Below are 27,176 nucleotides of genomic sequence, written 5' to 3'. Positions count from 1 at the left end.
TGTTCCCAGATCATTCCATCCCACTGGATCCTCTCACCCGCATCCTGCCATTTTCCTACTTCAATTAAATCTTTTCTCTAGGAAGGGAGAGGGACCAGAGGCAACTTAATTTAATAATCCCAGTGTCCTTCCTTAATCCCTTAATTTCTTTTTTGGAAGGGAAAGTAATGATGTCACTCTACCCATCTTTTCAAAGTCTTGGTTCAGCTAAATGTGAAAGCAAGCAAAATAAACAAAAAGGTTTTAAATGAGGACTTCTTTTTTAACTTATTATTTTGAAAAACTTTAGACTTAGAGACAAGTTGCACCAGTAGTGCAAGTTCACCGGGCTTCCCCTAACGTTAACATCTTACCTAACCACAGCACAATGGTCAAAACCAGGAAGTTAGCATTGATGCAATACTACTAACTAGTCTGCAGACCTTACCCAAATTTGACCAGTTGTCCCACTCATGTCCTTTTTCTGGGCCAAGATCCAGTTGTTTCCTTAGTCTCCTCCTCCAGTCTGTGACCGTTTCTCAGTCTTTCTTTGCATCTCATGACCTGGACACTCTCAAAGAGTACTGGTCAATTATTTTGCAGAATATCTTTCAATTTATGCTGGTCTGATGTCTTCTCATTATTAAATTGAAGTTATGCATTTGAGGTGAGAGTGCATGGGAGTGAGGGTGTGTCTTTCTCAGTGCCTCATTTAATGGCTCCGATGTCAATGATTTATTAATGGCCAAGTTGATTTTGATTGCTCCGTTATACAGTATTGGCCAGGCTTCATCTCTATAAAGTGACTACTTATCCTTTTGTAAATAAAACTATCTTGTGAGGAAATACTTTGAGACTATGCAAATATCCAATTTTCAACATTCTTTCCTTCACTACTTTGAGTGTTCATTAACTATTCTCGTCTTTGCCTTTTGGTGATTTTCTATTCCTATCCTTCCTTCTATATTTATTAAAGAAGAGCTGTCCCTTCTCTCCATTTATTTATTTATTCAATTATTTATTTGTATTCATATGGACTCAGGGATATTTATTTTACTTTCTGGGTTATAATCCAGTACTATCATTGTTTATTTTTTAGCTCAACTTGTCCCAGCTTTCATTAGAAGCTCCTTCAAGTTGGTTCCTGTATCATTTTTAAACATGCCATCATTTCTTAGTACTTCTGTACTTTCTGGCACCATAAGATATTCCAGACTCATCTTCTATCTTCCCTGGAATCAATCATTTCTCAAAGAAGCTCATTACTCATTTGTTCAATCCTAGTATACAGATAAAGTAGTTTCAGAATTACTAACCCATACCCCTGAGGATAAAAATTTACTAACTAGAGTATAATATTTGCAGATACTTCTGTCTTTAACCTTACATTATACAGTCTAAATACTATTTTCCAGAGTTAGTTGGTTCTTCCCCAACTTCTTTAGTATGGTCATGACATTCATCAGTAACACACTTACATAGTTTGTTACTCTTTGTATTCCAAATTGGGGTCCCCCCACATTGTAGTTGATTTTATTTTATTAGAAGATTTTATTTATTTATTCATGAGAGACACAGAGAAAGAGAGACAGAGAGAGGCAGAGACACAGGCAGAGGGAGAAGCAGGCTCCTTGCAGAGGAGCAGATCCTGCAGATCGAGCCTGACGTGGGACTCGATCCTGGGACCAGGATCATGCCCTGAGCCAAAGGCAGACGCTCAACCGCTGAGCCACCCAGGCATCCCTATAGTGGATTTTAATTCTTTATTTTGGGAATATGTGAAATAGTACTATGGTTCTAAGAGTCAGAGCCCTCCCAAACTACAAAACAGAGTATCTCTTTCCCCATAGCCCCCACCCAATGACTTATTTATTTTCTGTCTCCATGGACTTACCTGGTCTGGATATTTAATATAAATGGAACTATACAATATGGGTGACCTTTGTAACTGGCTTCTTTGACTTAGCAAAACGTTTCTGTGGTTCATCCACATTGTAGCACATATCAATACTTCATTTCTTTTTGTTATTAAACGATATTGCACTATATGTGCTTACTACATTTTGTTTATCTGTCCATCAGTTGATGAACAGTTGGGCTATTTCCATCTTTTGGCTATTGTGAATAGTGCTGCCATGAATATTCATGTACAAATATTTGTTTGAATATTTATTTTCAATATTTGGGGATAAAAACCTAGGAATAGAATTGCTGGGTCATAGACTAATTTCATGGTTAACTCTGGGAAAAACCACCAAACCATTTTCCATAGCAGCTGAACCATTTTACATTCATACCAGCAATGTACAAAGGTCCCAATTCCTTCACATCCTTGCCTACACATGCTATTTTCCATGTTTGCCTTTTAATTATAGCCATCCTAGTGGGTGTGGAGTATATCTTACTGTGGTTTTGATGTGCATTTTCCTAATGACTACTGATGTTGAATATCTTTCCACGCGCTTATTTGCTGCAGGTACTCTTTTGCATTTTTTTTTTTTCACCCGATACACCCTGGAAGTCACTGTATATCAATTTGTAAAGATCATTCAATTCCCTTTTGTATCTGTGTAGTACTCCATTTTGTGGATTACCACAGTTTATTCAACCACTTGCCTATTGGAGGCAATTGCATTATTGCAATAATGCATTATTGGAGGCACACTTCAGGGTTGATTCTTGGTAATGGGATTGCTGAGTCAGTAATATGTAATTTTGTTAGGTATTAATGAAGTTAGCAAAGAACAATCCCAGTTCTCTTAAATAGTCTAATGATAAATACAACAAAATTAAACTTTTTAAAGACAAGTTTGCAGAAGGGGAGCAAAAGAGAGAGAAGCAACCCCGTAGTTGTACCATAAGAGAAAAGAAACTCTCTACTACTTAACTTTTTCTTTGGTCTTCTTATAACAAGATAATGCTATGCTACGGGAAAAGTAGCCTTGTCCACACACAAACAGACCTCACTTTCCTAAAGGTAATATTTATGTTTTTATAGGATGCCATGAGGTCTATGAGCTGAGTTCTGTGAGTTTGCTTTTATGCAACTCATTTCTGTGCTTTTCATTTAGTCTAATCATGAGTCTATATGAAAAACAGATAAGCGTGAATATGAGTCATCCTCAAACTATCAGTGTAGGTAGAGGGTGGTAAGGAGTGAAGCAAACTTAATTCTCAATTTACCTCCATTTTTATGTCACAGAGATATTGAAACATATCAGAATGGGCTATGAAATACCTTTTAATGGAATGTCTATACCCCTCATATACGATTACTCTGCTATTGGGATTTAGTTATTAAAATTTCACTAAAGGACTTGGGTAATTTAATCTTCACCAAGAATCATATGCCCATCCCAGAAAGGCATTCAGGGTCAAGAACCTCAAGACACCTTATGCACCACAAGAATGATATCACCACCACCTAGATCATCATCAAAGAACATTCACTGTATTCATCCTTTCATTACCCTGTTATTTTAATGGGTGTACAATGCATTTGCCACCAGCAAAGTGAGTGCTCAGTCCCATGCCTGGAACAAAATGAGGCTCTGGAGTAGTCAATAGGAAGTAGAAGGGATCAATTTATTTCTGCCTCTTTCATTATTGCTACTTAATGTACAGTGGTATCCTCATCTGACTCTCCCTGAGGTCAGTAAAAAAAAAAAAGAAAGAAAGAAAGAAAAAGAAAATGTAAGATGCACAGTTACAGATAGATGTCTGGAAAAGGCCATTCACACCCCTACTCTCTAAATTCCTGAGTTATCTAAAGATACGGAAATTCAGAAGAGAGGTGACCACACAAGGCAGGTGTAGCATTCCACAGTACAGAGAGAATGCAAAGTCAGTACTCAGAGGCCCCTAAATTATATCAGTCTTTAGCTTTCTGGAGTGCTGTAAGTCTGCTGTGAGGAAAATACTGAGACTTTTCATTTTCATTTTATAAAAAGCATTTATATGAAAAGATGGGCTAAAAAAAAGAAAAGATGGGCTAAACATCTGAATAAAAATATATGTTCATTCTCTTATTCATTTCACAAATCTTTATTGGGCACCTATTAGATGCCAGACACTTTTTGGGGCATTAGAGATAAAGCAAGTAACAAAATAATGGGATCTGTTCTCATGAAATTCACATGAGAAACAGTGGAACCCTCTCTAATCTCTTCTTTGACTTATTCATTCAATACATATTTATTGAACGAGGCACTGGACGCACTTTGTTCTCATCAATGAATGAAATAGCCCCCTGCCCTCGTGAAATTTCCAATTGAGTAGGAATCAGTAGACGATAAACATAACAAATGTGTGAATTAGACAGTATATTTAAAGGAGATAAACGGTGTGGGTAAAAAGCAAAAGGATAAAGGGGGTCAGGAGTGCAATGGGGAGAGAGGTGTGCTGGGTCATTATGCAATTTTAAGTAAGATTATCCGATCACTAAGAAAATATTTGAGCAAAGGTTTGAAAAAGCGAGGGAGACAGCCCCTCAAATACCTGTGGGAAGCATATTTCAGGCACAAAGATGAGCCATTCCTAGGACTTTGAGATCCGACTACGCCAGATATGTTTTAGAAAGTAAGGGAGATGAGTGTAACCCATAGGATAGAGGAGAGTAATAGGAAATGAGACCAAAGAGGAAGTAGGCCAAGCCATGAACCTTGCAGACTATTTAGGGACTTGGGCTTTTAACAGGGAGCCATAGAAGGGCTCTGGGCAGGAGTGACATCACTCACCTGACTTACCTTTCAGTGTGAGCACTCTGCCTTTTCGTCAGAAGACTGAAGGGAACAAGTGGAATGCAGGGAGGCCTGCCAGGAAGCTGCTGGAATAAGCTGGGAGAGCCACCATGGTGGCTCTGGGGAGGCGAGAGGGAAAGAAACAGGGATGTGAGAAGAGAGTAAGGTGACAGATTCTGCGGATATTTGGACAGTGAAGGGTTTGTGGAAGACTGGACTGTGGTATGAAAGAAAGAGAGGAGCTAGGAGTGACGCCAAGGTTTTCACCAGTTGGAAGGAAGGAATTTTCATCCACTGAGATGAGAGGTTGCAGGTGGAGCATTTTTTAGGGAAAAGATTGGGAGTCTAGTTTGGGGCATGCTGGATTTGAGATATTGATGAGAACATTAAGAATATTCTGGAGCTGGGCAAAAAATCAGAGTTGGAGGAATAGATTTGGAAGTGACATCAAATAAAATTTTTTATTGCATATGATTAAATAGGAAAATATGGATATTTTAAAAATAAAAAATCATATGGAGCACAAACCGAAGTTTCTCCTTCATTCTTTTACTCCAAACCCAATACCCTCCCCAGCCATTAAACAGCAACCCACAATAGGAGATAACCAGAACCGACATCTGTTCATTTCCACCTGCGTTTTACGTCAGACAAAAAGGTGTCAGTCAGAGGTGTCCAGATTGTTATGCATAGGATTTTTCTCTTTACCTATATCTTCCCTTTGCCCACATAATTTCTACAATTTCCAGATGACCAATCTTCTACCATTATGGTGGCGAAGCAACAGAATTTCTCAGCTGTTTGGAATAAACAATATACTTGGCTTTGCACGCTTTTTCATATAAAACTAAACTGTTTCTTAATGTTCTATGTTGTGGGGTTTTTTTTTTTTTCTTTAGTGCTCGAGAATGTTCCTGAGCTAAGTGGTACCACCCATTTAAGCAATATCATTGATTAGAAAGCACAGGATACACTTTAAACACCATTGTAATAATTCTCTAGACTCTAAGCTTCCATCCCTAAAATAGAACAAAGTTGCTGCACCTTCCATTAGAAAGAGATAACCTTCAGAATCTGAACTAAAGCATTTCTGTTTTGCTGAGTTGGCAATTGCTCAGTGTAAAGAAAGTAATGATGACTCCTCAAATATCCAGTCTCTTAGGAGCTTAGAGCTTCGTCTGTAATAAAATCCAATAGTCTTTCTAATCCTGGCAGTTCTCTATTTCTCCCCTGAAGTCAAAAAGAAACTAATTAATTAACCCGAATTTGGTTTGATGTTTAGCAGAGTCCTATGGCCAATAACGTGTATCAGAAACCTCCATACATCTGGACTGACACGTGCCTTGTCCCAATCAGCTGCTTGCTAGGCCACAGTTGCACGCTTCATGGCAACCAGTAAATAGAGGAAGAGAAACAAGAAAGAGTAAAGCAGTTCTCAAGAAGTTTACAGTCCCTCTGAGCCCATGAAAGATTATCTGTTGGGAAAAAAATAGCACTGTGCATGGTTCTCAGACCAACTGAACCAAGGTACTCTGCTGTGGGGGAAAAAAAATGCATCAATGAATGTTCTCAATTGAAAGTTCACTCTATGAATTTTTCTTGGGCTCTGGCACTGAGTACTGTCTTTTGGGAGAGATCCAGCACAGAGCAAAATGAGTACGTGTGGGAAACGTCAGTAACAGACTTATTAACAGAAAAATTGAGGATTAGCTAATCATACATAATTCAACAACTTGACCTTTTATGGGCACATGGGCTCCTACTTGTGGTTTTACTTTGCATCCATTTTTTTTTCCCTGATAAAATGTTCTTATTTGCAAGATCAGATATCAGAGTTACTTGGTGCCCTACAGAGAACCGTGTCACTTGAACAAATTTGAAATCCTATTCTGTAGTTCTTCATAAGCAAATGGGCCCAAAAGTCGAAGCCTGCATCCTATCAGACTTCTCTTCCCCCCTCCTCGCGCTCCCCACAGCCTCTGCTCCCTTTTCTCCCTCCAGGTGGCAGTTTTCCTCTGGGCTTTCTCTCACCATCCTTCCTCTGCATTGCACTCCCCCACCACCCCAGTTGATACCAGAACAGCCCTAAGAACTCCAGCCTGGTTCCCCTCCTACAGTCCTTGCCTGCTCAAATCCCTCGCACTCCGCTCACAGACTCACCGTTCTGCAACACAGAGTTTTTTCAAGCCCCTTTCCTGTTCAAAAATGTTACTGATCTCTTATTCCTCATTTAAGAATGTCTAAACGTGGGGCATCTGGGTGGCCTAGTTGGTTAAGTGTCTGCCTTTGGCTTGGGTCATGATTCCAGGATCCCAGAATCAGAGCCTGAGGTTGGGCTCCCTGCTCAGCTGGGAGCCTGCCTCTCCCTCTCCCTCTGCCCCTCTCTCTCTGCCCCTCTGCTCTCTCTCTCTCAAGTGGATAAAGGCTTTTAAAAAATCAAGAATAAATTTAAAAATAAGGTCCAAAAGTCTTAGAGTCAGAATCCAGTTCTCCAAAACACAACTTCTGGTGTTTGAATATTTGAATGCAAAGTTGTGCATGCGCATGACCATGTTCAAACAAACACTCAAAAGAAATTTGGCAAAGATTTCTCCCATCAATGAAATAAGTAGAAGAGTTTAAAATGAATGTGGGAGCAGCCCTGGTGGCTCAGCGGTTTAGCGCCACCTGCAGCCCAGGGTGTGATCCTGGAGACCCTGGGTCGAGGCCCACGTCAGGCTCTGCATGGTGCCTGCTTCTCCCTCTGCCTGTGTCTCTGCCTCTCTCTCTGTGTGTGTCTCTATGAATAAATAAATAAAATCTTTAGAAAATAAAAAAATACAAAAAATAAAATGAATGTGGGACTTTTTAAATAGCTGGTTCTTCTCGAGGAAGGGGCGGTGGCTACCTCAATTTGTTCTTGTTTGCTCTTGAGGAACAACGGGTGATTTATCCTGATACCTATGGATAAATATTCGTATTCTTATCACTTTGAAATGACCAGTTGTTCTTTTCGATGAATTTTCCCATCACTGGATCTTTACTGGAGTCAAAGACAAGTGTGTTTATCGGGGTCATTGGAAGTCAGAGTGGTCAGGATCACATAACCTGATGTTTGCTGCGAAAAGAAAATATGTCTGGAGGCACCTGGGGTGGCTCAGTGGTTGAGCATCTGCCTTCGGCTCAGGTCTTGATCCCCGGGGTTCTGGGATTGAGTCCTGCATCATACTCATGGCAAGGAGCCTGCTTCTCCCTCTGCCTGTGTCTCTGCCTCCCTCTGTGTGTCTCTCATAAATAAATAAAATCTTGAAAAAAAAAGAAAATATTTCTGGTGTGTGTGTATATATATATATATATATATATATAGCTTGTTCATATATATATATATATACACACACAGATGTCTGTCATATTGTTTGCTATTAATTATAGGAATTAAAATATTTTCTACAAAAGTCTAGGAAGATGAACTTTATGCCAAATGATTATCATTCCTCTAGGGTGGCATGATACAGTAGGACTCTGTTCTTCATATGCTGTTTTGCTTTTTCTTCTTTGTTCTTTTAATAAACATATGTTACTTTCAGAATCTGGAAAAATATCCATTGTAAACAAGAAACATTAAAGCTTTTTTCAAAAAGTCATGTGAACAGTTAACTGCGCAATTTGGTGTTTGTTGGATGTTTTGAAATAAGTACAGTGACTTGTCCCTTCTAATGAATTGATTTCTTAAAGGCATCTTTGGGACATATTAAAAATAGCACCACACTCAGAGCTCAATAAGGAGTTTTTTCATTGAGTCCAATCATTAGTGACTAACTTGCATTTAGAATGCGATCTCGACCATGAATTAGTCATTCCTCAAAAGAGCCTGATGGGAAACATGAACATCATCAAGTGTGCTTAAAAGTGAGACCAGCCAACAGGGCCCCACCGAGCTGGCCACACAGTCATGCTGCTGGGAATCAGGCCTCCACGCGTCCAGTAGGAGACACAAAAGAAAGAATTTTCCAAAACACCTCCCATGTCTCTGTCTCACAAGCACTTGAATTTAGATTCGCTCAAACTCTGTAACGTTGGTCAATCTTGCAAACCCTTATAAATGCAACATCGGGTCTCTCCAACCACTCGTCATGGCAACCAAATGTAAAAGGGGCAGCATTATATATGTGCTTTTAAAATGTTCACAAATTCTCCCCAAATGAGGGAAGCATCACAGTGACAGGTAAGATGATAACCAAGCAACAGATGCATATTGAATATCCATTATACACAGGGCTTCATTCTGGAACTATGAACAGGAATGGGGGCACGAAATCAGACACCCACCCTCTGTCTTTGCTTTGGGGTACTTACAGTTTGATAAAGAAACCAGGCAAATGCATAGAAAACCTAAAATGCTGTAAAAAACAGCAACAACAACAACAAAACCCTTTTGAATGTATATTTCTCAATTTTAGAATAAGCATATTTTTTTTATTCTTTTCTCACAAAAATATGTTTTTTGTAGTCATTTCAGGTAAGCTGCAGTTGCAATGCTTGGTGCACACACTACTTGAGAGGGTTGCAAAGGCCCTAAATTGGCCCTGAAGTGATTTACTTCATTAACTTAAAAATGCCAATGAACTCTCTCTTTGAAGACGGAAACTATGGAAGTCGTTTTGAATTATTAAAAAAATTTCTGAGCTCACCATGGAAGGATAACAAACATAATGAATCCGTGTGTTATTTTCCACTGGCTAAGCCATCACATAATTATTTTCTATGCTCTTCTAAAATATGCACACGCACGCACGCACGCACATGCACACGCGCACACACACAGCATGCTGGTCACATTCTCAATTCCCTTTCAAACGAGTGACAATCTCGTTTATATTCTCCTCTGCCCCAGTTTATGGCCTCACAACAACTCACTCTTCATCGTGAGCACACACAGACTGTCCCGATGCCCCTTTTTGGCCAGTGAAGCCTCTTCAGAAGGAACACTTTGGGGGAAAAATGGATCCTTGTCCCTGGATCCCAGGGTCAAATCAAAATGAAAATAACAGACTTCAAGGGCCCAACCTCCTTCACGTCACCTCCGACTTCTCATTCAAAGGGGTACTTGGGGCGGCAGGTGGAGTTATAATTATAGAGTAGAGAAAAGCTACATCAGCAGCTGTTGCTTCTGTTTGTTCCCGGCTATAACTGTCATCAGTGGGCAAATTGGCATAAACAGGCCTCCACAAGCGGAAAGACGTTGAACTCCTGTGCTTGTCACGCTCTGGGCCTTCTCGGTGGCCAGGGAAGGAAAGAAATCTGACCGTGCGTGAGCCAAGCGTGAAGCCGAGCACAACCCCGAGCTGAAGGCACCTCTTCAGGGGGAGCCTGAAATGTGAAGATTTTCTTTCCTGCCGGAGCCTCCCAACCCAAGAAATAGGTTAGTGCACAAGGAGTGTACCCTATGCATTCTCACTCTGACCTCTGCTCTATGTGACCTTAACTTTTCTGAAGGCTGAATAGCGGGGCGACCCGTTGCAGAGAGTTGAGGACTGTTACCTAAAACGGTGCTGCCCAGGAGAGCAAGTTATGAAGTGGGCTTCATTTCTAATGTCCCTCTTCCCCAAATCTGGCTGCACTCACATTAGACAGAGAGACAAGGTAAAGATGGAAAAATGAAACTGGTTTCCGTCCTCTCGTAATGCCACTTACTCATGCCAACAGGCCCCGGCTTCTTTACTAAAATCCGTGACGTTGAAGTCTTAAGTTTGTGAGTATATGGTGCCAGCGTCTTATTTCTCTAGGGAAACTAGGCGAATTAGAATTGGATTGTTTTCCCACCTCTGAATAAAGACAGGAAATTTTCTTGTTTAGATAAAATGTGCTTGGCAGGCTACTCCATGTAAGAAATGTGCTAGAGGATCTGGTTCCTCTGTCTAGCCCAATTCCACCGAAAACCTCCATAATTTCCATCTAAGCAGCTCGGTAAGACTCCTTATAGATCCTTTGGAAACAAAAAAGATTGCAAAGAACTTTCATTGTCTGTCTATGCTCCACGTTAGAGAGCAGCGGTGCAGGACTTTCAAGCGAAGGTTAGTTCAGGGCCATCTCAGAACCTGAATGTTTGCTGTCTTGTTGAAAAGCAATGGAATTGCAGGGAACTCCCTGGAGCGAGGCATTGGGGTCCAGTTCTCATCCGACCCACATCCAGGGAACAGGCCCAAGTAGAAAGAGCCCTAAATAATGGCCACATTTTGGTCAGCTCCAAACAGAAAGTGAACCCCCCCCTCCCCTAAGTATTTTGTACACGACTGTCCAGGGGGCAAGTGCACCACTGTGGCCCTACTTTTCAAAAAGTGTACAAAGTGCTAACCGGGCAGGTGAAGCTCCACCACAGAGATACCTACATCCAACTAAAGCCGCCAGGGGACCCAGGAATTAAATTCCCACAAGAGGCTTGATTCTTTCCAACAATATCTCCTGATTTCTAAGAAGAGAGCCATTAAGCTCCCCCTTAGGAAATTTAAGGGTGAAACAAATACTTCTTTACATACTTGAGCAAATAAAGACCCAAGCAGTTAAGTTTGGTTAGTGTTTGGAAAATGTCCACTAATAAAGCATATCGATACCCTCAATCTTCCCACACGTTAAGAAAATACATGACAGGTGATGCCACACAGGTGATACAGTTCCTGTATCATACTTGTCCATTCAAATGTTACCGAGTGATGACTACAAAACCTGAAAATAATATGTAGACATTAAGGCAAGTTCTAATATCACTCTTCCCAGAGGCTACTTTCCTCCCCTTTTCTACTAAAAGATTTCGCGTGGAGATGGTGCTTATCTTCAAATCCCAAATTGTTTAAACAGAGAAAGGCAGAATGAGGAGGTGGCTAACTGGTTAGTGGCTTGGGTTTCTTTGACACATAGACTTACGCTCAGTCTTACACATTGCTTTTTACTTGTGTTTTGTCTTCTTGTTCTTCTAGAAAAAAAAGCTCCCCAAGATGACTGTCACGTACTCCAGTAAAGTAGCAAATGCGACTTTTTTTGGATTTCATAGGTTACTCCTCAAGTGGAGAGGGAGCATCTACAAACTACTGTACAGGGAATTTATTGTCTTTGCTGTTTTTTACACGGCCATAAGTTTGGTGTACAGGTACTTTCCTTTGCATGTCTCCTTATCTGGCCATCAAGTATCATGTAAGAATACAGTCTCAAAAATCCAAGTCTTTGGTTGCTGCTGACTTTTGCATTATGTAACCTCCTCCTTTGCATGATCCTCTCTTACCTTCAACCCAGGACAAGGTATTCTAATCCACACCTAGCCGTGCTTGGGATGTGAAGTGGACTCTGACTATCATATCCCGGTGGCTCTCATTCTAGCCCCACGTTAATGGACCACGATGAGGCTTGGTCACGCTGCCAGAACTTTGCTAGAGATGTAAAAAGGAAGATTGATACTTAAATCCTCGCTCAGGGATGATTTTGAATGACAAAGGCCACAGACAAATAACCGTCCGTGCCTCTCCCAGCTATGTCACTGATCATTTCAATGTGCGATTTGACAGCTTATAGCAACTACCTGCATAATTCACATGCTCCTGAACGATGTATATCAGGCAATTTTCCTTCCTTTTGCCTGAAATGACAAGATTTTATCCTGGATGGCGCCTGCCAATCTTGCCAAAACCTCAACTGAATAAAGGCCTGAAACCTAATTTATTTTGTTTATATCTTCTGAGTTTGGAGCATGTTATATTCACAAGATGTTTATTCTTTATAACATCACAAACTATGCCTGTCGATTTACAGAAAATTTGAACAAAATCATGTCCAAGAAATACTTTCATGCATAAAATTATAGTCTCAATAAAATTTGATCCATAGTACAAAAGAGCAGCTTTATGAGTTATTTTTTTTTATTAAAACTGATTGCATATATTTCTACTTTGGGGGAAGTTAAAACTTCAAAAAGCTAAAGGTAAAAAAAATTAAAATAAAAATAAAAAGCTAAAGGTTTTTGAGGCTGTATTTCCACCTTTTCTATGAACTTCAGTTTGTTCTTTCCTGCATACAGATGAACAAATTTGTGTTATCATTGCTCTTACCTACCTTCTTCTTTGCAGCACCAGGACTCCTTCTGAGGAAGAAGGTAGTAATCTGGCCAGCTGATAATTATCAAAAGTAGAATAGGAACAGCTATTTTGCTGCATATCAAAATATCTGTAAAGGGAAAGTTTTATTTACGAACCCCTAGTAATTTTTCAGATGTGTCTTGTAAGTGCAATATCATTTTGACAATTTATTTCTGTGCCACTTAATCCTTCAGAATATGAAATGGCGGAAGACACGTGACGTTTCAGAATAATTGTCTCATTAGTTTATTTTTACTAATGTGAGTTTATTGCTGCTACCGCTGCTTAGGATAGAATAGCACTTAGAGCAGCTGCACCGTAGCCAGAAATGCTCATGGGGCCTCAACTTTTGCTCCACTATCTTATTTATACCCCACAAAATTGTACGCATATTTTTTTTCTAAAGACCGAAGAGTGCTTACATTTGTAACAATGATCGGTTGTGCAAGTCATTCTTCATTATTTTAAAGTCCAACTATAAAAATCTTGTTAAAATAGATACTTAATCCTGGTTGAAGGTATACCAAGGACTATAGGCTGAATGTCTCAAGAAAGCCAAATATAGCTGTAGAAAAATATTGACATAGTGTCATTCTCATGTGTACCAATGATCCTAACTTTTAAAATTCTCTTATAAGCAAATAATTATACTTAGCAAAAATCCTAAGACCCAGCCAGATTTCATTACTTTGATTATATCTCTTTTTATTTTCGGTTGACTTTGACAAAATCATCATTCTAGTACTTTCTAGCTTGTAAACTTTCTATGTAACTATTAGCTCAGTATTTTTTCCTTTGGCCGATCATTAATAATGGCAACCACTTTATTATCGATTAATTGTGATGCCACATGTGAAGTGGTTTTATATATAATAAATTCTATAATCCTTGTAACATTCATAACACATAGGTATTATTAGCCCCATTTACAAAAGAGAAAACTGAGGCTCAGAGATATTTAAACGTACGCCCCAAGTCCACATCTGTTAAGGGGCAGATCTGGGATCCAGACCTGGCTTTGTCTGACCTTACGGTCTGTGCTTTCCACATTTAAATCCTCTTTGACCATTTCTAGTTGAGTATCCGAAACTGCTCTGGCTGTGACTTGTCATTGGCCTGACCTTGCAAAGCCTGTGCAACCAGCTCCTGACTTCAGAATTCCTGACGCCTCCTCCAAAGCTGAGGCAGGAATCGCAAGCCCACCTTGCACCCCAAAGTCTTTGTCAGCACCAGCTCTTCATCTGCAACCTGACTGGCGGTGCCCTGTTACCCCTTATCCCTCCGCTCCCTTTACCAAAGTTTTACTGACTCAGGCTTTTGACAGGTTATAACAGATTTCCAAGGGATTTCTTCCTCCCCTGGAACAGCTGTTCTCATTCTTTAATGCAAACTCATCTGTGTTGCTCCTTTCTAGATCTTGACCATTACCATTAACCTGCCTTGAGATATTTCTTCTGACTCCGAATCCTCTCCCTGTAACATCAATATCAATAATAGTTTCATTAAATGAATTTATGTCTAACAATACCAGATGATGGGTTTTGGTCAGATCTGTAATATAAATGTTTATATTTATATTATACAAATACAAACCCACCAAATATAGCAATAAAAATGCTTACCTCTAGTTGTTACGTCTATTGTTTTATATTTTAAGTAATGGTAGGCTTTAAAATAGTTATAACCATCCCTTGAAGTATAACACATATAATCAAGAATATGCTAATTCAGGGGAAAGCAAGATTAAGATGCCAAATTTGGGGTTATTATTTAGTAATTAACTTAATAACTGTAATTCACTTAATCAAGACACTTTTTTTTTTAAGCCTACCTGGTGAATACTGGAAAGTTGGACTCTTTAATGAGGTATTTTGCTCTAAATCCAATGCATTCATCATATAAAAGTTTAAAATATTAAGTATTTAAGAATAAAAGTTAATAAACCCCACTGTCTAATGGCCAATAACATTCATGTCCTAAAAACATTGGTACTTGAAACATCCAGCAATTAAAAAGCTTTTGAGATACATCAGCTTAGGTAGGAATATACATTATTGCTCCTTAAAAAAAAATTTTACAATTATTTGTGCTTAATTGTTTGCACTGAATATCACTTGCAAAGCAGGTGCAGAAGTATAATATCATAAAGGGCTGTGCATTTTATTTTTGCTCCAGATTGTTACTTACAGGAGCCCAAAAACGTTACTTTGAAAAATTATCAATTTACTGTGACAGATATGCTGAACAAATTCCAGTAACCTTTGTGCTTGGTAAGTATAGGTCACACGCAGAATGCAGCCACACAGTTGTCTCCATTAGGATGACACCGATGACTCTGCATGGGAGTGTTTCCAAGCTGAGAGGCATGCCTGAAAAGCCACTGCTTGCAATAGAACCAGAATCATCCACAAGGCTTGCCTTCAAGGCTGCTTTTGCTAAATTAACACCAAACCAGTTTGAGGTAATAATTTGCTATTGGACAATCAAGCTTTCTCTTCACTAACTGTCCATTTCTGCTGTCACTATTTGACCCCTAACACCCACTTACTATGGCATTGCCAGGCACAAATTCCTTATTTATTTATTTATTTATTTATTTATTTATTTATTGGAGGGCAAAAATCATAAGATACGGATAACAACATATTTTTACACCCCAGTCCCTAAAAAAAGGCTGAAATTCTGCTAAAAGCATCAGTGTCAACAACAACTGCTGTAAGAAATTGCTTTACAGTTTTGTGTTATTTTACAGGATTTTATGTGACTCTGGTAGTGAACCGGTGGTGGAACCAGTTTGTGAATCTGCCCTGGCCCGACAGGCTGATGTTTCTCATCTCCAGCAGTGTTCACGGGAGGGACGAGCATGGGCGTCTGCTCAGAAGGACCCTGATGCGCTACGTCAACCTCACGTCTCTGCTCATCTTCCGCTCTGTGAGCACCGCTGTGTACAAAAGGTTCCCCACCATGGACCATGTGGTTGAAGCAGGTATTGTGAATGGCTTTTCCCTCCATGGACTCCTCTCAACCTACATGGGAACCTTCAAAATTCCTCTGAAATTGTCCTTTATTTATTCATTCATTCAAAAAACATTTATTGATTACCTACTATGTGCCAAAAACAATCTTTTTTTAAAAAGATTTTATTTATTCATTTATGAGAGACATAGAAAGAGAGGCAGAGACACAGACAGAGGGAGAAGGAGGCTCCCTGCGGGGAGCCTGATGTGGGACTCGATCCCAGGACCCCGGGGTCATGCCCTGAGCCACCCAGGGGCCCCAGAAACAGTCTTAAGAGGCAAAAATGAATAACACATAGTTACTGCTCTTGAGAAGTTTACCTGGGGGATGGGGAGGAAGGAGGGGAAGTGGTAAGCAGTCAATTTCAAATTAAGTGGCAGAGAGTCACTTTAGGTAAATATACTGTAATAATAATTAGCATATTTATTAGAACCATCTTTAATACTATCCAACCTTTTCTAGCACTGTATAGTTTATCCATTCTCATAAATATTATATTTGGACCTCAAAAAAAAATAAAAAAAACAACCCATGAGAAAGGTAGGAAATAGATTCAGAGAGGCTGAGACCTGCCCTGGATCAACAGCTAATTAATGGAAGAGCCAGAATTATAACTCAGGTTCGGAACTCCTAAGTCAACGCTTTTCCCAAAACATAAGCGGATTCTAGAAGGAATCAGCACTGTGGGTTTTCATCTAGGCAGTGTGGATCTTTTGCTTCTGTTACTCCTCAAAGTAGATGGAGTTGGGGGCACCTGGCTGGTGCAGCCTGTAGAGGATGCAACTCCCGATCACGGGGTTGTGAGTTCAAGCCCCAGGTTGGGTATGGAGATGACTTAAAAAAGAAAAATCTTAAAAAAAAATAGATGCAATTGTTTTGCCTGGACTGCTGGACACAGTATGCTGAGAATATATCATGTTGGAAGGGTGGCTCTCTCTGGTGTGTTAACAATTAGGATAGATGCTGTTAAACCAGCCTTCAATGGGGTAAGGATTAAATGAGATCATCGTTGGAAGGCACTGAATAAAAACTGGTCGTTGTGCTGGGTTGTTGTTAGTAGATCCGAGAGTTTGCTGGATGTGTTCGTGAGCAGACAGGCAATATAAAATCTGCTTTTGCATTGAGTACAGTCTCCTTTTTCCATATGTCCTTGAAAACAGATTTTGTTTTAAAGATTAGTATCAGGGGGCTTCTTTTGGAAGTTTTGGCTTGGCTTTGGCTTGATCTAGTTTTGCCTTCTTACGTAAACGATGTAGGTAGTGACTAAGAGCAGAGTAGGAGTTCGGATCCTTCCTCCACCACTTATAATCCACATGACTTATGTGAATTGGTTACCCTCTCCATGCTTCAGTTTCCTCATCCATAAAACGAACTAGTAGTAATTTATAATACGGTAATAAAATAAAATACACTCCTATACCTCACAGGCTTGTAGGGAGGACTAAATAAATTAACACCTGCATAGCGTTCAGAGCAGTACTTGGCACACGGCAGTAATGAAATCTTGCGGGTAATAATGAAATCATGCAGCACATGGGCATGATGTCACCCTTTGGTCACTTTAGAAGGCTCCTTTGATGCGACATCCCAGGTCTTCTTGATCTGCTGTGACCAGGAAGTTGTGAAAGTCAGGGTGGAAGTAAGGAAGGAGGAGAGTAGAGGATGGTGTTGGGGTACAGAGGAAGATGTGAGAAGCCAGCGTGGTCCAAGGAGTAGGCCAAGGATTCAGATGAAGGGTACAAATAGCCCGGCAAATACACAGGTTTATTATGATGCAAAACCAGTAGAGACTTAAAAAAAAAAAATCATCCTGCCACTTCCAAATTTAAAAGCTGAATACTACTTCCAAATGACCTGGTCAGAAATGCCACTTGATAACTGAATTTTCTAATGTCCTGAACTTTCAACTGCAGTAAAAATTTCTACCTCCGAAGGAAGTCCTAAAAACCAGCAGGAAGGGTTTGAACTGCTCCAAATTGATGAGTGAGAGTGCAAGTTAATTTGGGTGAATAAAGGTGGTGTTTCTCTAGTGCTGACGCATCCGTGGGGAGAGGAGAGGGCATGCCGACGGGAATCAGGCTGCCAGGCCCAACTGCCCTTCCAGTATCACCTTCACACTCAAAGCGCAGCGGGAGGAAGCCAGGAAGGTGGGGATGGGGAGGATGGAGAGGATGGGGAGGATGGAGAGGATGGGAGGGTGGAGAGGATGGGGAGGATGGAGAGGATGGGAGGGTGGGGAGGGTGCAGAGGCCTCGGGGCTCTGCTCAGAGCGGAGTTCCAAGAGGGCTGAGCTGTACTCGGTTCTGCGGGGCCGGCGCGATGTCATTTCCTTGAGGGGTACTTTTCATAATACCGAGGCTTATCCTTGTCAAACTTGTGCAAATGTCTGTTTTCTACTTGTATTTACCCTGAGCCCTTTTCCAAGGCACTTGGAATATTGGACTACTGCTCTCCCCACCACCACCACCCCCGACCATTGCAAGTGAATCTGGAAATGTTCACTCCTTGGGCATTTAAACCAGTGCGTCTCAAGGTGTGTTCTGCAGACCCCAGGCCCCTTACATCTTGAAAAGCTTGAGTTGCTTTTTTTTTTTTCCTAAGATTTTAAAATTTTATTCATGAGAGACACAGAGAGAGACGGCAGAGACCCAGGCAGAGGGAGAAGCAGGCTTCCTGCAGGGAGCCTGATGTGGGACTCGATCCCAGGACCCCGGGGTCACAACCTGAGCCCAAGACAGATGCCCAACGGCTGAACCACCCGGATGCCCCAAGTTGTTTATTTAAAATGCGTCTTCCCGGGCCCTGGCTCACACCTGCTGGACCAGACCATTGGCTGTAAGGCCTGGGCCTCCTGCCTTTCAACCCGCTCCTGTGCCTGGGTTTACGCCCTGAAGGTGGAGGGCGCCAGGCTCCCCTGCGGAGCTTGATCAAACCCTTTCCGTCACCCCAGGGGTAAAGGCTTTGGCGTCCACCGGGAAAGTCAGTAGTAGTAGGCAAGGAGCATCAGGAAGGGGTGTAGACGGCAAGGTTTGGGCCCTGCAAGAGGACTGCAGAGCTGCCGCGGACCCCAGGCCCGGGTGCTCCTGCGCACACAGGACTGGGTCCCCCGCTGCTCCTGGGCCATCCCTCCCCAGGCTCCCGTCCCCACCTGGGGCCGTGCCCTTACAGCGGGGATGCACCGAGCCCTGCTGACACCTAGGCACCTGCTCCAGGCTCCTGTTCCGCGGCAGGGAGGAGAGCGTGGGCCGGGTCCTGCTGGGGACCCGAGGACCTACTCCGGGTCAGGTGACTCTCCGACATGCAATCGCCCATCGGAGAAAGGACGGCTTCAAGGGCAGCCCGGGTGGCTCAGGGGTGTAGCACCTGCCTTCAGCCCAGGGCCTAAACCTGGAGACCCGGGATCAAGTCCCGCGTCGGGCTCCCTGCATGGAGCCTGCTTCTCCCCCTGCCTGTGTCTCTGCCTCTCTCTCTCTCTCTCTCTCATGCATAAATAAAAAATTAAGAAAAAAAAAAAGCAAAAGGACGGCTTCTCAAACCCCAAGGCACAGTAGCTAGTGTGGAAAATTGATACTGCAGATCGCAAGAGGTCAGGGATTGCGACTCAGTAGATCCCGGGTGGACACCTTGAGGCAGGGGGTCCCTGGACCACACTCTGAGAAACCGTGGCCTTTAAGGCAATGAGAATGTCCCTGTCCCCTGTAGGCCTCGCTTGGGAAGGGTCTGTGCCCCAAAGGTTCAGGACAGGCTGGGGGGCACTGAGGGAGGGCAGACAGAGCGAGGAACGGCAGCTCCTTCTGACGCGGCTGGCAGTCCCCTGGTGGGAACCAGATGGCCGGGTCACTCCCCTGCTGGTCCTTGAACTTGCCTTGCTTCTAAGTCGGACAGATGAGTTAGTCGTCTGGATCATTCAAGGGACCAAATGCATGCTCTCGGGGTAGTACATAGGCTTTGATGTTACAGGCTAAATTTCTCAAATTAGAGATTAAATGGTTTTGTTTCTGCTCACATGAAAATAGAAATAACGATCCGGTGCAAAACGCGGCCTAGTGTGCTGAAAATTCCCTAAACTGGTCTCTTATCAGTTATTCGCCAGAGGAGCTGTAGCAGAAGTGTCTCTATCACTTCGCCTACTGGCGACAAAGCTGCCCTGGGAAATTCCAGGCATTCCAACCGCGGGCCCTGGGCCGTGTCCCTCATCCTAAATCCAGTTGGGTGCACAATTCCAGACCTTCACCGATTCAAGCCATGGCCGTAATTGGGTGTTTGCTTTACAGAGTGAGACTGAATCAAAACATTTTATCGGGTGTTTCACAGTGATCAGGGAAAAAAAAGGATTTCTCTTCAAAGTTACTCACGAGAAGCACAAAATCAGTAATGGGACATTATCTACATTCTTCTAAAAGAAACATTACTAAAGCTGTCGCTAAGTGTGTCACGCGTGTGCTTATTCAACAAAGATCTGTGGAGTGCGGCTCACATGCCAGGCACCGTGCGGATCCCAGGAGCACAGCTATCAGCGGGAATGGATGGGGTCCCTAAGTACATGGGGTCCCCTAATGGATGGGGATTTTATGAGTCAGTAAAAAATGCTACAAATCTTTTCTCACATGAATCATTTTCAGAGTCAGGCACAAATATATTTACAGCTGAACTTTGTATCCTTACATCGCATTTCTCTTTCTCTAAAATCATTTCCTTCCTTTTTTTAATATTTTATTTATTTATTTATTCACGAGACAAAGAGAGAGGCAGAGACATAGGCAGAGGGAGAAGCAGGCTTCATGTAGGGAGCCCGACATGGGACTCAATCCCAGGACCCCAGGACCATGCCCTGGGCCGAAGGCAGACGCTCAACCACTGAGCTACCCAGGGACCCCCTAAAAGCATTTCCTTCTGTGCCTGGTAGCCCATGAGAGTGACTAGGAAACAGTAAAATTTGGGGCGCCTGAGTGGTTCAGTCAGTTAAATGTCTGACTCTTGATCCCAGCTTAGGTCTTGATGTCAGGGTTGTGAGTTCAAGCCCCATGTTGGACTCCGGAGTGGAGCCTACTCAAAAAGAGAGAGAGAGAGAGAGAACAGTAAAATTTGAAGAAAGAGCAGTATTCAGTTTTCTTATAGCCCTGGAATCTGATCATGAAGTTCCTTGAGCTTCTTCTATAATGAGAGAGTCTGAAGAGACCCCATTGGGATTTTTAGCTATGCTTAGGGTTAACTGACGTTAAAACAGTGGTCAAGTGGCCGTTGGGACCCAAGCTCTCCCTTTAGGTGATGCCTGGGCCATAGGCCCCACCGCCTCCTGAGGTCCTGTAACCCGCGACCCCCTTTCACTAAGTAGCACCCCGCGGATGTGGCCCAGGAAGGCCTCCTGGCCTGTGCTCTGTGGCTCGAGGTCTCGGAGGCGCGGTCCTCTCAGGCTCAGCAAAGGCTGCAGCCACTCTGCGTGACGGAGGTGACGAGGGCACGGTGGTGTTCACGGCTGTGCCAGGGTTCCCCGTTGGCCGAGCTCTTATAGGCTGAGTCAGCTCCCCCCCTAGCCTCCCATCGTGTGCCCAGAGCAAGCAGAATGTCGTCCTGGGAGTGACACCTGACTCACCCGCGCACACCTGTACATGGGAGAGAATGTGCTCGGCCGAACCAGACCTGCTTGTATTAATGCCGAGGGGGTGTGGGGTGGGGTGGTCTCAGCTGGTCAGGGTTTGAAGTTTCCATGCAGTTCCAAAAGGTAAATCAAGGCATCCTCTCAACGCTTCTCAAAGTAGCACAGACTACATCCATGAGCCGAGGGTACTTTGAATTCCAACTGCACGTTCCTGGGCGATGGTGGAATCAGACTATCTGGGGCTTAGGACCTAAGATTCCTCATTTTAAACAAGCCCCGGGAAGCGCCGCAGGGTGCCGGCCCAGGCCCAGAGGGCTAAAATGGCCAGCTCGCTGTGCAGTTCTGTGCACTGGGGCAGATGTTCCTAAATTTTGTTGCAAGTTGAAATCACTGGGGATCTTTGAGAACTACTGATGTCTGGCTCCCACCCCAGGCGCTGGGAATCCACAGGGGTTGGATGCAACCTGGGCACCAGGAGTTTTAAAAGCTCCCCCGACCACTCTGATGGACAGCGGAGTCTAGGAACCACTGGACCGGACCCATCTATTAACTCCTCCAACCTCATCTGCAAATCACCTTGGGTCCATTCATTCAGGGCAAATGAAACTCTGGGGCCAGGTGGGGGTTAAGAGCAAAGGTTGGGGGGTGCTTCCTGTGTCACGTGTAGAAGGCAGGGAACTACCAGGGGCCGGGGCTATGGCACAGTCGAGGTGTCGTACCTGTCTCGGGGAACTGGAGGAGGCTCTCCGCCTCTGCTCAGCATGGCTATCCCAGAAACTGATTTTGCTCAGCCGTATCCTATTTCGAGCTTTTCAGACTGTGGGTCGTACCTCATTAGTGGGTTCTTAAGTCATATTAATGGCTTGCAACCAGCATAGACTAGAACAGAACAGATCAGAAAATATCAGAGAGAGCACCAGGTGGGAGAACCAATAATTGTTCTGGGAACCACGTGTATCTTATTGTGGTTCATGGTAAAAAAAAAAAAAAAAAAAAAAAACCTGACATACTGCTCTGCGCGGAGCTTCCATAATGTGATTCCATCTCTCTCCCTCAATCTCTTGTACCTCCTTTTGATTTTTCCTGGGGACAAGGATTTCTAAGCCTCTACCACTGAGTTCAAAGGGGAGCAGTACTTGAATCTGGTGGCTTCATTCCATTTGTTTTGAAAGTACAGGACAGAAAAAAAAAAAAAAAAAAGAAAGTACAGGACAGAGAAGAAAATGAGCCAGGCGCATTGCACTCTTCCTGGAAAAGTCACGTCTCAGAGAAGGGCTCAGATGCTGAACGCACAACTTTCTCTTTCAGGAAGAACTGGCAATAAACCCATTCTGCCTTCAAGTTCTGAGATACAGAGCTTTTAGTTCCTCGGCCGATGGAGTCTCATTTGCACACTCAGCTTCCATGGAGGCAAAAGAGACCCACCTGTGCAGCAGACAAAATCTATAAAGACTGAAATATTGTTTATCAGTGCACTTCATTATGCCTTTGGCTTGAGGGCAATAACATTTTGCCTTAACGCAGCAGGACCTGCTCCATCCAATCACAATGCAAGTTGCAAGTAAAAATGTGTGTGTGTGCGTGTGTGTGTGTGTGCGCGCGTGTGCATGTTTTACTCTGATTTGAAATATTAAGGGGTTTCTTGGGATAAGCAGGATGAAAATTGCTGAGCGGGGCCAAACTCGGAGAGCAAGGGAAGCTTTGGGCAGATGTAACAGCAGGCTCAAATAGCAAGGTCTGGGGTGTGGGTAGGGCCCAAGGGAGCATGGCTTCAAGGCCGTCGTGTCAAGGTCCCAGGGTTGTGTGAGGACCCGCCACCTGACAGTGCCACCAAACTGTGGCGAATCCATGCCGGGGGCTCACCTAGTCCTAGAGATGAGGATAACGACCCTGTTCTGAAGATCATCCCTCTGGTTACAGTGGCCTCAAGTACTGATAAGGAGAGCATTCCATTGCATTGCATTGCATTGCATTGCATTGCATTCCATTCCATTCCATTCCATTCCATTCCATTCCATTCCATACCAAACAAGCACGGCGTTCCATGGCAACTGATTTAACCAACCATCTATAGGTTTCCTTGTAGTTGACCAATGACTTGATCTCCAAAGACAGGGTTAGTTCAGATAATGTGTGTGACCCACACACACACATTGGGGCAGGGGGTCACAGCAAAAATCACCATGTCCGTGCACTCTTGGAGGACACATCAAAGTCCGGTTTGTCACGCGTCCTTCGCAGAGCCTAGCAAAGTACTCACACCTCCAGGCTAAAAATCACCAGCTTTCCTTGCTCCACACGTCCCCTTCCAAGTGGTGGGTGTGCTACCTGGGAAAGCGCTGACCCTGGCTTTAGTGCACGCCCTGGGTAACCCCTCAGTCTGCATATTTGTGTTCTACTAAGAAGCCAAGAAAGAGCTTGCCAGCACAATATGATCCCTCCACCTGAATAAAAAATAACCAGAGGTAAAGTTATTCTTTGGTTAAAGGACAGAGATTGCAGCCAGTATAGAAATGGGGTAATTTTTGGAAACTGTGGTATAAATCCCAAAAATATAACCGCCAGCCAATTGATATGAAATGTCTGAAAATAGGCCTCCAGGTAAAGGTTGAACCACTGCCATGAATCTTTAATACAGAACCAAGACAGGTCAGGTCTTTTTTTTTTTTTTTTAAAACGAGAGGGTTTGTTTTTTTTTTTTAATTTTTTTAATCTTATTTATTTATTCATGAGAGACACAGAGAGAGGCAGAGACACAGGCAGAGGGAGAAGCAGGCTCCACGCAGGGAGCCCGATGTGGGACTCGATCCTGGGACTCCAGGATCACGCCCGGAGCCAAAGGCAGGTGCTTAACCACGGAGCCACCCAGGTGTCCCAGGTCAGGTCTGTTAACTTCTTGTAAGAGGCCTCATTGTGCTCTGTAAGTCTTTTTTTTTTTTTTTTTTTTTACTTATGATAGTCACAGAGAGAGAGAGAGAGAGAGAGAGAGAGAGGCAGAGACATAGGCAGAGGGAGAAGCAGGCTCCATGCACCGGGAGCCCGACGTGGGATTCGATCCCGGGTCTCCAGGATCGCGCCCTGGGCCAAAGGCAGGCGCTAAACCGCTGCGCCACCCAGGGATCCCTGTAAGTCTTGAAAAAGAAAGAGAGAAAAAGAAATAAAGCAGATAATCTGGCTCATGCAACCACTTTGAGATGCACGGAGAAACGAGAAGAGAGGATCGGGGTTCGTTGTTGTTCTTGCCAACCAGAGAAGCCCAACTCCCCGGCCGTGCGCAGGACCCTTCGAGGCTGATATGAATAACCTGAGCATTATCTAAAATGGTAAATAGTGGTTTTGCAGCTGATACTCTGTGTGCTTCACATACTGAATAAAGAGAGCCTTCCTGGGGCGGGCAGTGATTCTCAAACCTTGCCGTGTGTCCGAATTGCCCGCAGAGCGTGGCACACGTGTCACTGCCTGGCCCAACTCCACTGGATCACTCAGGACGAGTCCAACGACTGCTGACCCCCGGACTCACTCCAGACCCACTGAATCAGAATCTCTGGGGACGAGGCCAAGGTATTTTCGAAAAGCACCCACAGGAGACGCTGAGGTGCAGGCCTCGGCGGAGAACCCCAGCCCCACTGGGACTGGTTCAGTAGGTGAGGGTGGCGCCTAGCCCTCTCCCCGTGTCATGGGGGTCACACGAGACTCAGGGACCCGTACAGGGGAACTTGTTCTCAAAAACACTGGCCTAGATCTAGGATCCCCAAAGCTCCATGAATCGGTGACTCTCAAAATGAGCTCATCTCACTCCTCCTGTGACTCCGTTTCAGTTATGGTAGCGCCTGTGAAATTAAGCTCAGTCTACGTGGTGCGAAGGGAGGATACTTAAAGCAGAATAATTAGATCCAGAAACTGATGGCAGGTGGTTAAGGATATAAACTGTGTGACATCGGGTCACAAGTTGATTTTCATCGGAATGTGTTAGAATTGGGGTCCCTGGGTGGCTCAGTCGGTTAAGCGTTTGCCTTTGGCTCAGGCCGTGATCCCAGGGTCGCAGGATCCAGCCCCCAGCCCGGCTCCCCACTCAGCGGGGAGTCTGTTTCTCCACCTCTGACCCTCCTCCTTCCCTCTTCTGATGCTCTCTCTCTCTCTCTCTCTTTCTCTCACAATCTCTGTCTCTCTCAAACCAACAAAATCTTTAAAAAAACAAATAAAAATGAATGTGTTAGAACATCATAATAATCAAATTCCCAATACTCAAAAGTTAACTCAAAATTAACGTCTAACCTCAGTTTTTGAAAAAAAAAAAAACGCTTTAGTTCAGAAAACATGTATTAAATTACAGGTATTAAATCATAATTAATATTGCAAAGTCCACCGAAACGGTCAAGGGAATAGGTACAAGGGTCATCATGGCATCGTTATTCTTAACAGCAAAAAAATTAAAAACAAATGTCTATTCAAAAGAGGACTATGTACATAAAAATTTGTACATGATTAACTAAGAGGCAGGCATTGGGAACAATGGTGCTGCTCTGTGTGTATTAACAAAAAAAGGATCTCCAAGATACAACCAGAAAATAGGAACAAGGTCAGATCCGTATGTGGTATAAAGTCACTTGTGCTCCTAAAACTTAAGCCCGTGTGACGTTTCCCCCGAAAGATATGCAGGAAACTGGTCTCAGTGATTCCTTCAGGGAGGAAAACGTGTGGCTGGGGAAATGAGACTGACTTTTCTTATTAATATTCTTTTGGATTTCTATACCATTTGAATGATTTGATCAAACTTTAAAAAAAATAAAACAGGGGCAGCCCGGGTGGCTCAGCGGTTTGGCGCCGCCTTCAGCCTGGGGCGTGATCTTGGAGACCTGGGATCGAATCCCGCATCGGGCTTCCTGCATGGAGCCTGCTTCTCTCTCTCTCTCTGCGTGTCTCTCACGAATAAAAAAAAAATCTTTAAAAAATAAATAAATAAATAAATAAATAAATAAATAAATAAATAAATAAAAAGTCCAGTGTAAACCGCAAAGGTTTAAAGTATATACTCGAGGGGCTCCTGAGGGGCTCAATGAGTTAAGTATCAGCCCCTGATCTTGGCTCAGGTTGTGACCTCAGGGTAGGGGAACCCCACCTGGGGAGTCTTCTTGAGACCCTCTCTCTGTCCCTCTGCTCCTTTCCCCCAAAAAAACTTAATTTTCTAAAAGTACGTATTTGTGTGAACAAGCCCTGGCACATAGTAGATGCTCAGTAAATGTCAATTAAATGAACCTGCTGCCCTCTTTCTCCTGCCCCCGGTTCCCATCTCTTCTCTGCCGTGGCGTGCAGTGCAGCTTGGGAGGTGGGGTGAGCAGTTAACGTGGTAGCGGGGGGCCCACCAAGGGCTGAGTATGTACTGAGCGAGGGTCCTCGCTGGGCCTGGTCCGCGGCATCCCGGGGAGGCAGAGGTCATCATCTCTCTTTCCCACCTGGGCCACCCGCGACCACGGAGGTCACCCCAGGCTCAGACAAGCCAGGTCATATGCACCCCACACACACAGACACACACACACACACACACACACACACACGGATTGTAACGCTCATCCTGCCACGACTTGCTGCGGGCACCGTGCACTTTGCATGCGCTTCGCCCTTCCAGATGCTCTTGGCAGGAGAAAACTTTATGTAGGACATCGCTATGACATGAGGTGACAAAAGGCCCTGTTGGCGGAGCTTTGAAAGGGAGAAACCCCCAGGAAAGGAGGAGAGAGC

General features: G+C 43.5%; 1 protein-coding gene and 1 long non-coding RNA gene across 3 annotated transcripts in view; one reads left to right on the top strand and one right to left on the bottom strand.

Annotated features, from left to right (window-relative positions):
- LOC144323403 (uncharacterized) overlaps positions 1-22,314 on the bottom strand; it is a 28,020-nt gene extending 5,706 nt beyond the window's left edge. The window contains exons 1-2 of the long non-coding RNA XR_013388835.1: positions 22,157-22,314; positions 4,725-4,837 (exon numbers count right to left, since the gene is read on the bottom strand). This is a non-coding gene — a long non-coding RNA (uncharacterized LOC144323403). The remainder of the gene's footprint in view (positions 1-4,724; positions 4,838-22,156) is intronic.
- BEST3 (bestrophin 3) overlaps positions 9,896-27,176 on the top strand; it is a 39,686-nt gene continuing 22,405 nt past the window's right edge. The window contains exons 1-4 of one of the 2 annotated variants that reach the window (XM_077913809.1): positions 9,896-10,119; positions 11,672-11,841; positions 14,996-15,090; positions 15,573-15,806. In XM_077913809.1, the coding sequence (XP_077769935.1) occupies positions 11,690-11,841; positions 14,996-15,090; positions 15,573-15,806 (481 nt within the window). In that variant the 5' untranslated portion in view covers positions 9,896-10,119; positions 11,672-11,689. Of the gene's footprint in view, positions 10,120-11,671; positions 11,842-14,995; positions 15,091-15,572; positions 15,807-22,745; positions 22,802-27,176 lie in introns of those variants that run through there. The other variant, XM_077913810.1, reaches the window with a different exon arrangement.

This window comes from Canis aureus, chromosome 11 (genome assembly GCF_053574225.1).
Source record: "Canis aureus isolate CA01 chromosome 11, VMU_Caureus_v.1.0, whole genome shotgun sequence".
In the NCBI taxonomy this organism is placed as follows: domain Eukaryota; kingdom Metazoa; phylum Chordata; class Mammalia; order Carnivora; family Canidae; genus Canis; species Canis aureus.
The sequence above is the reverse complement of the archived record's forward strand: the minus strand, read 5'-3'. Positions and strand labels throughout refer to the sequence as shown.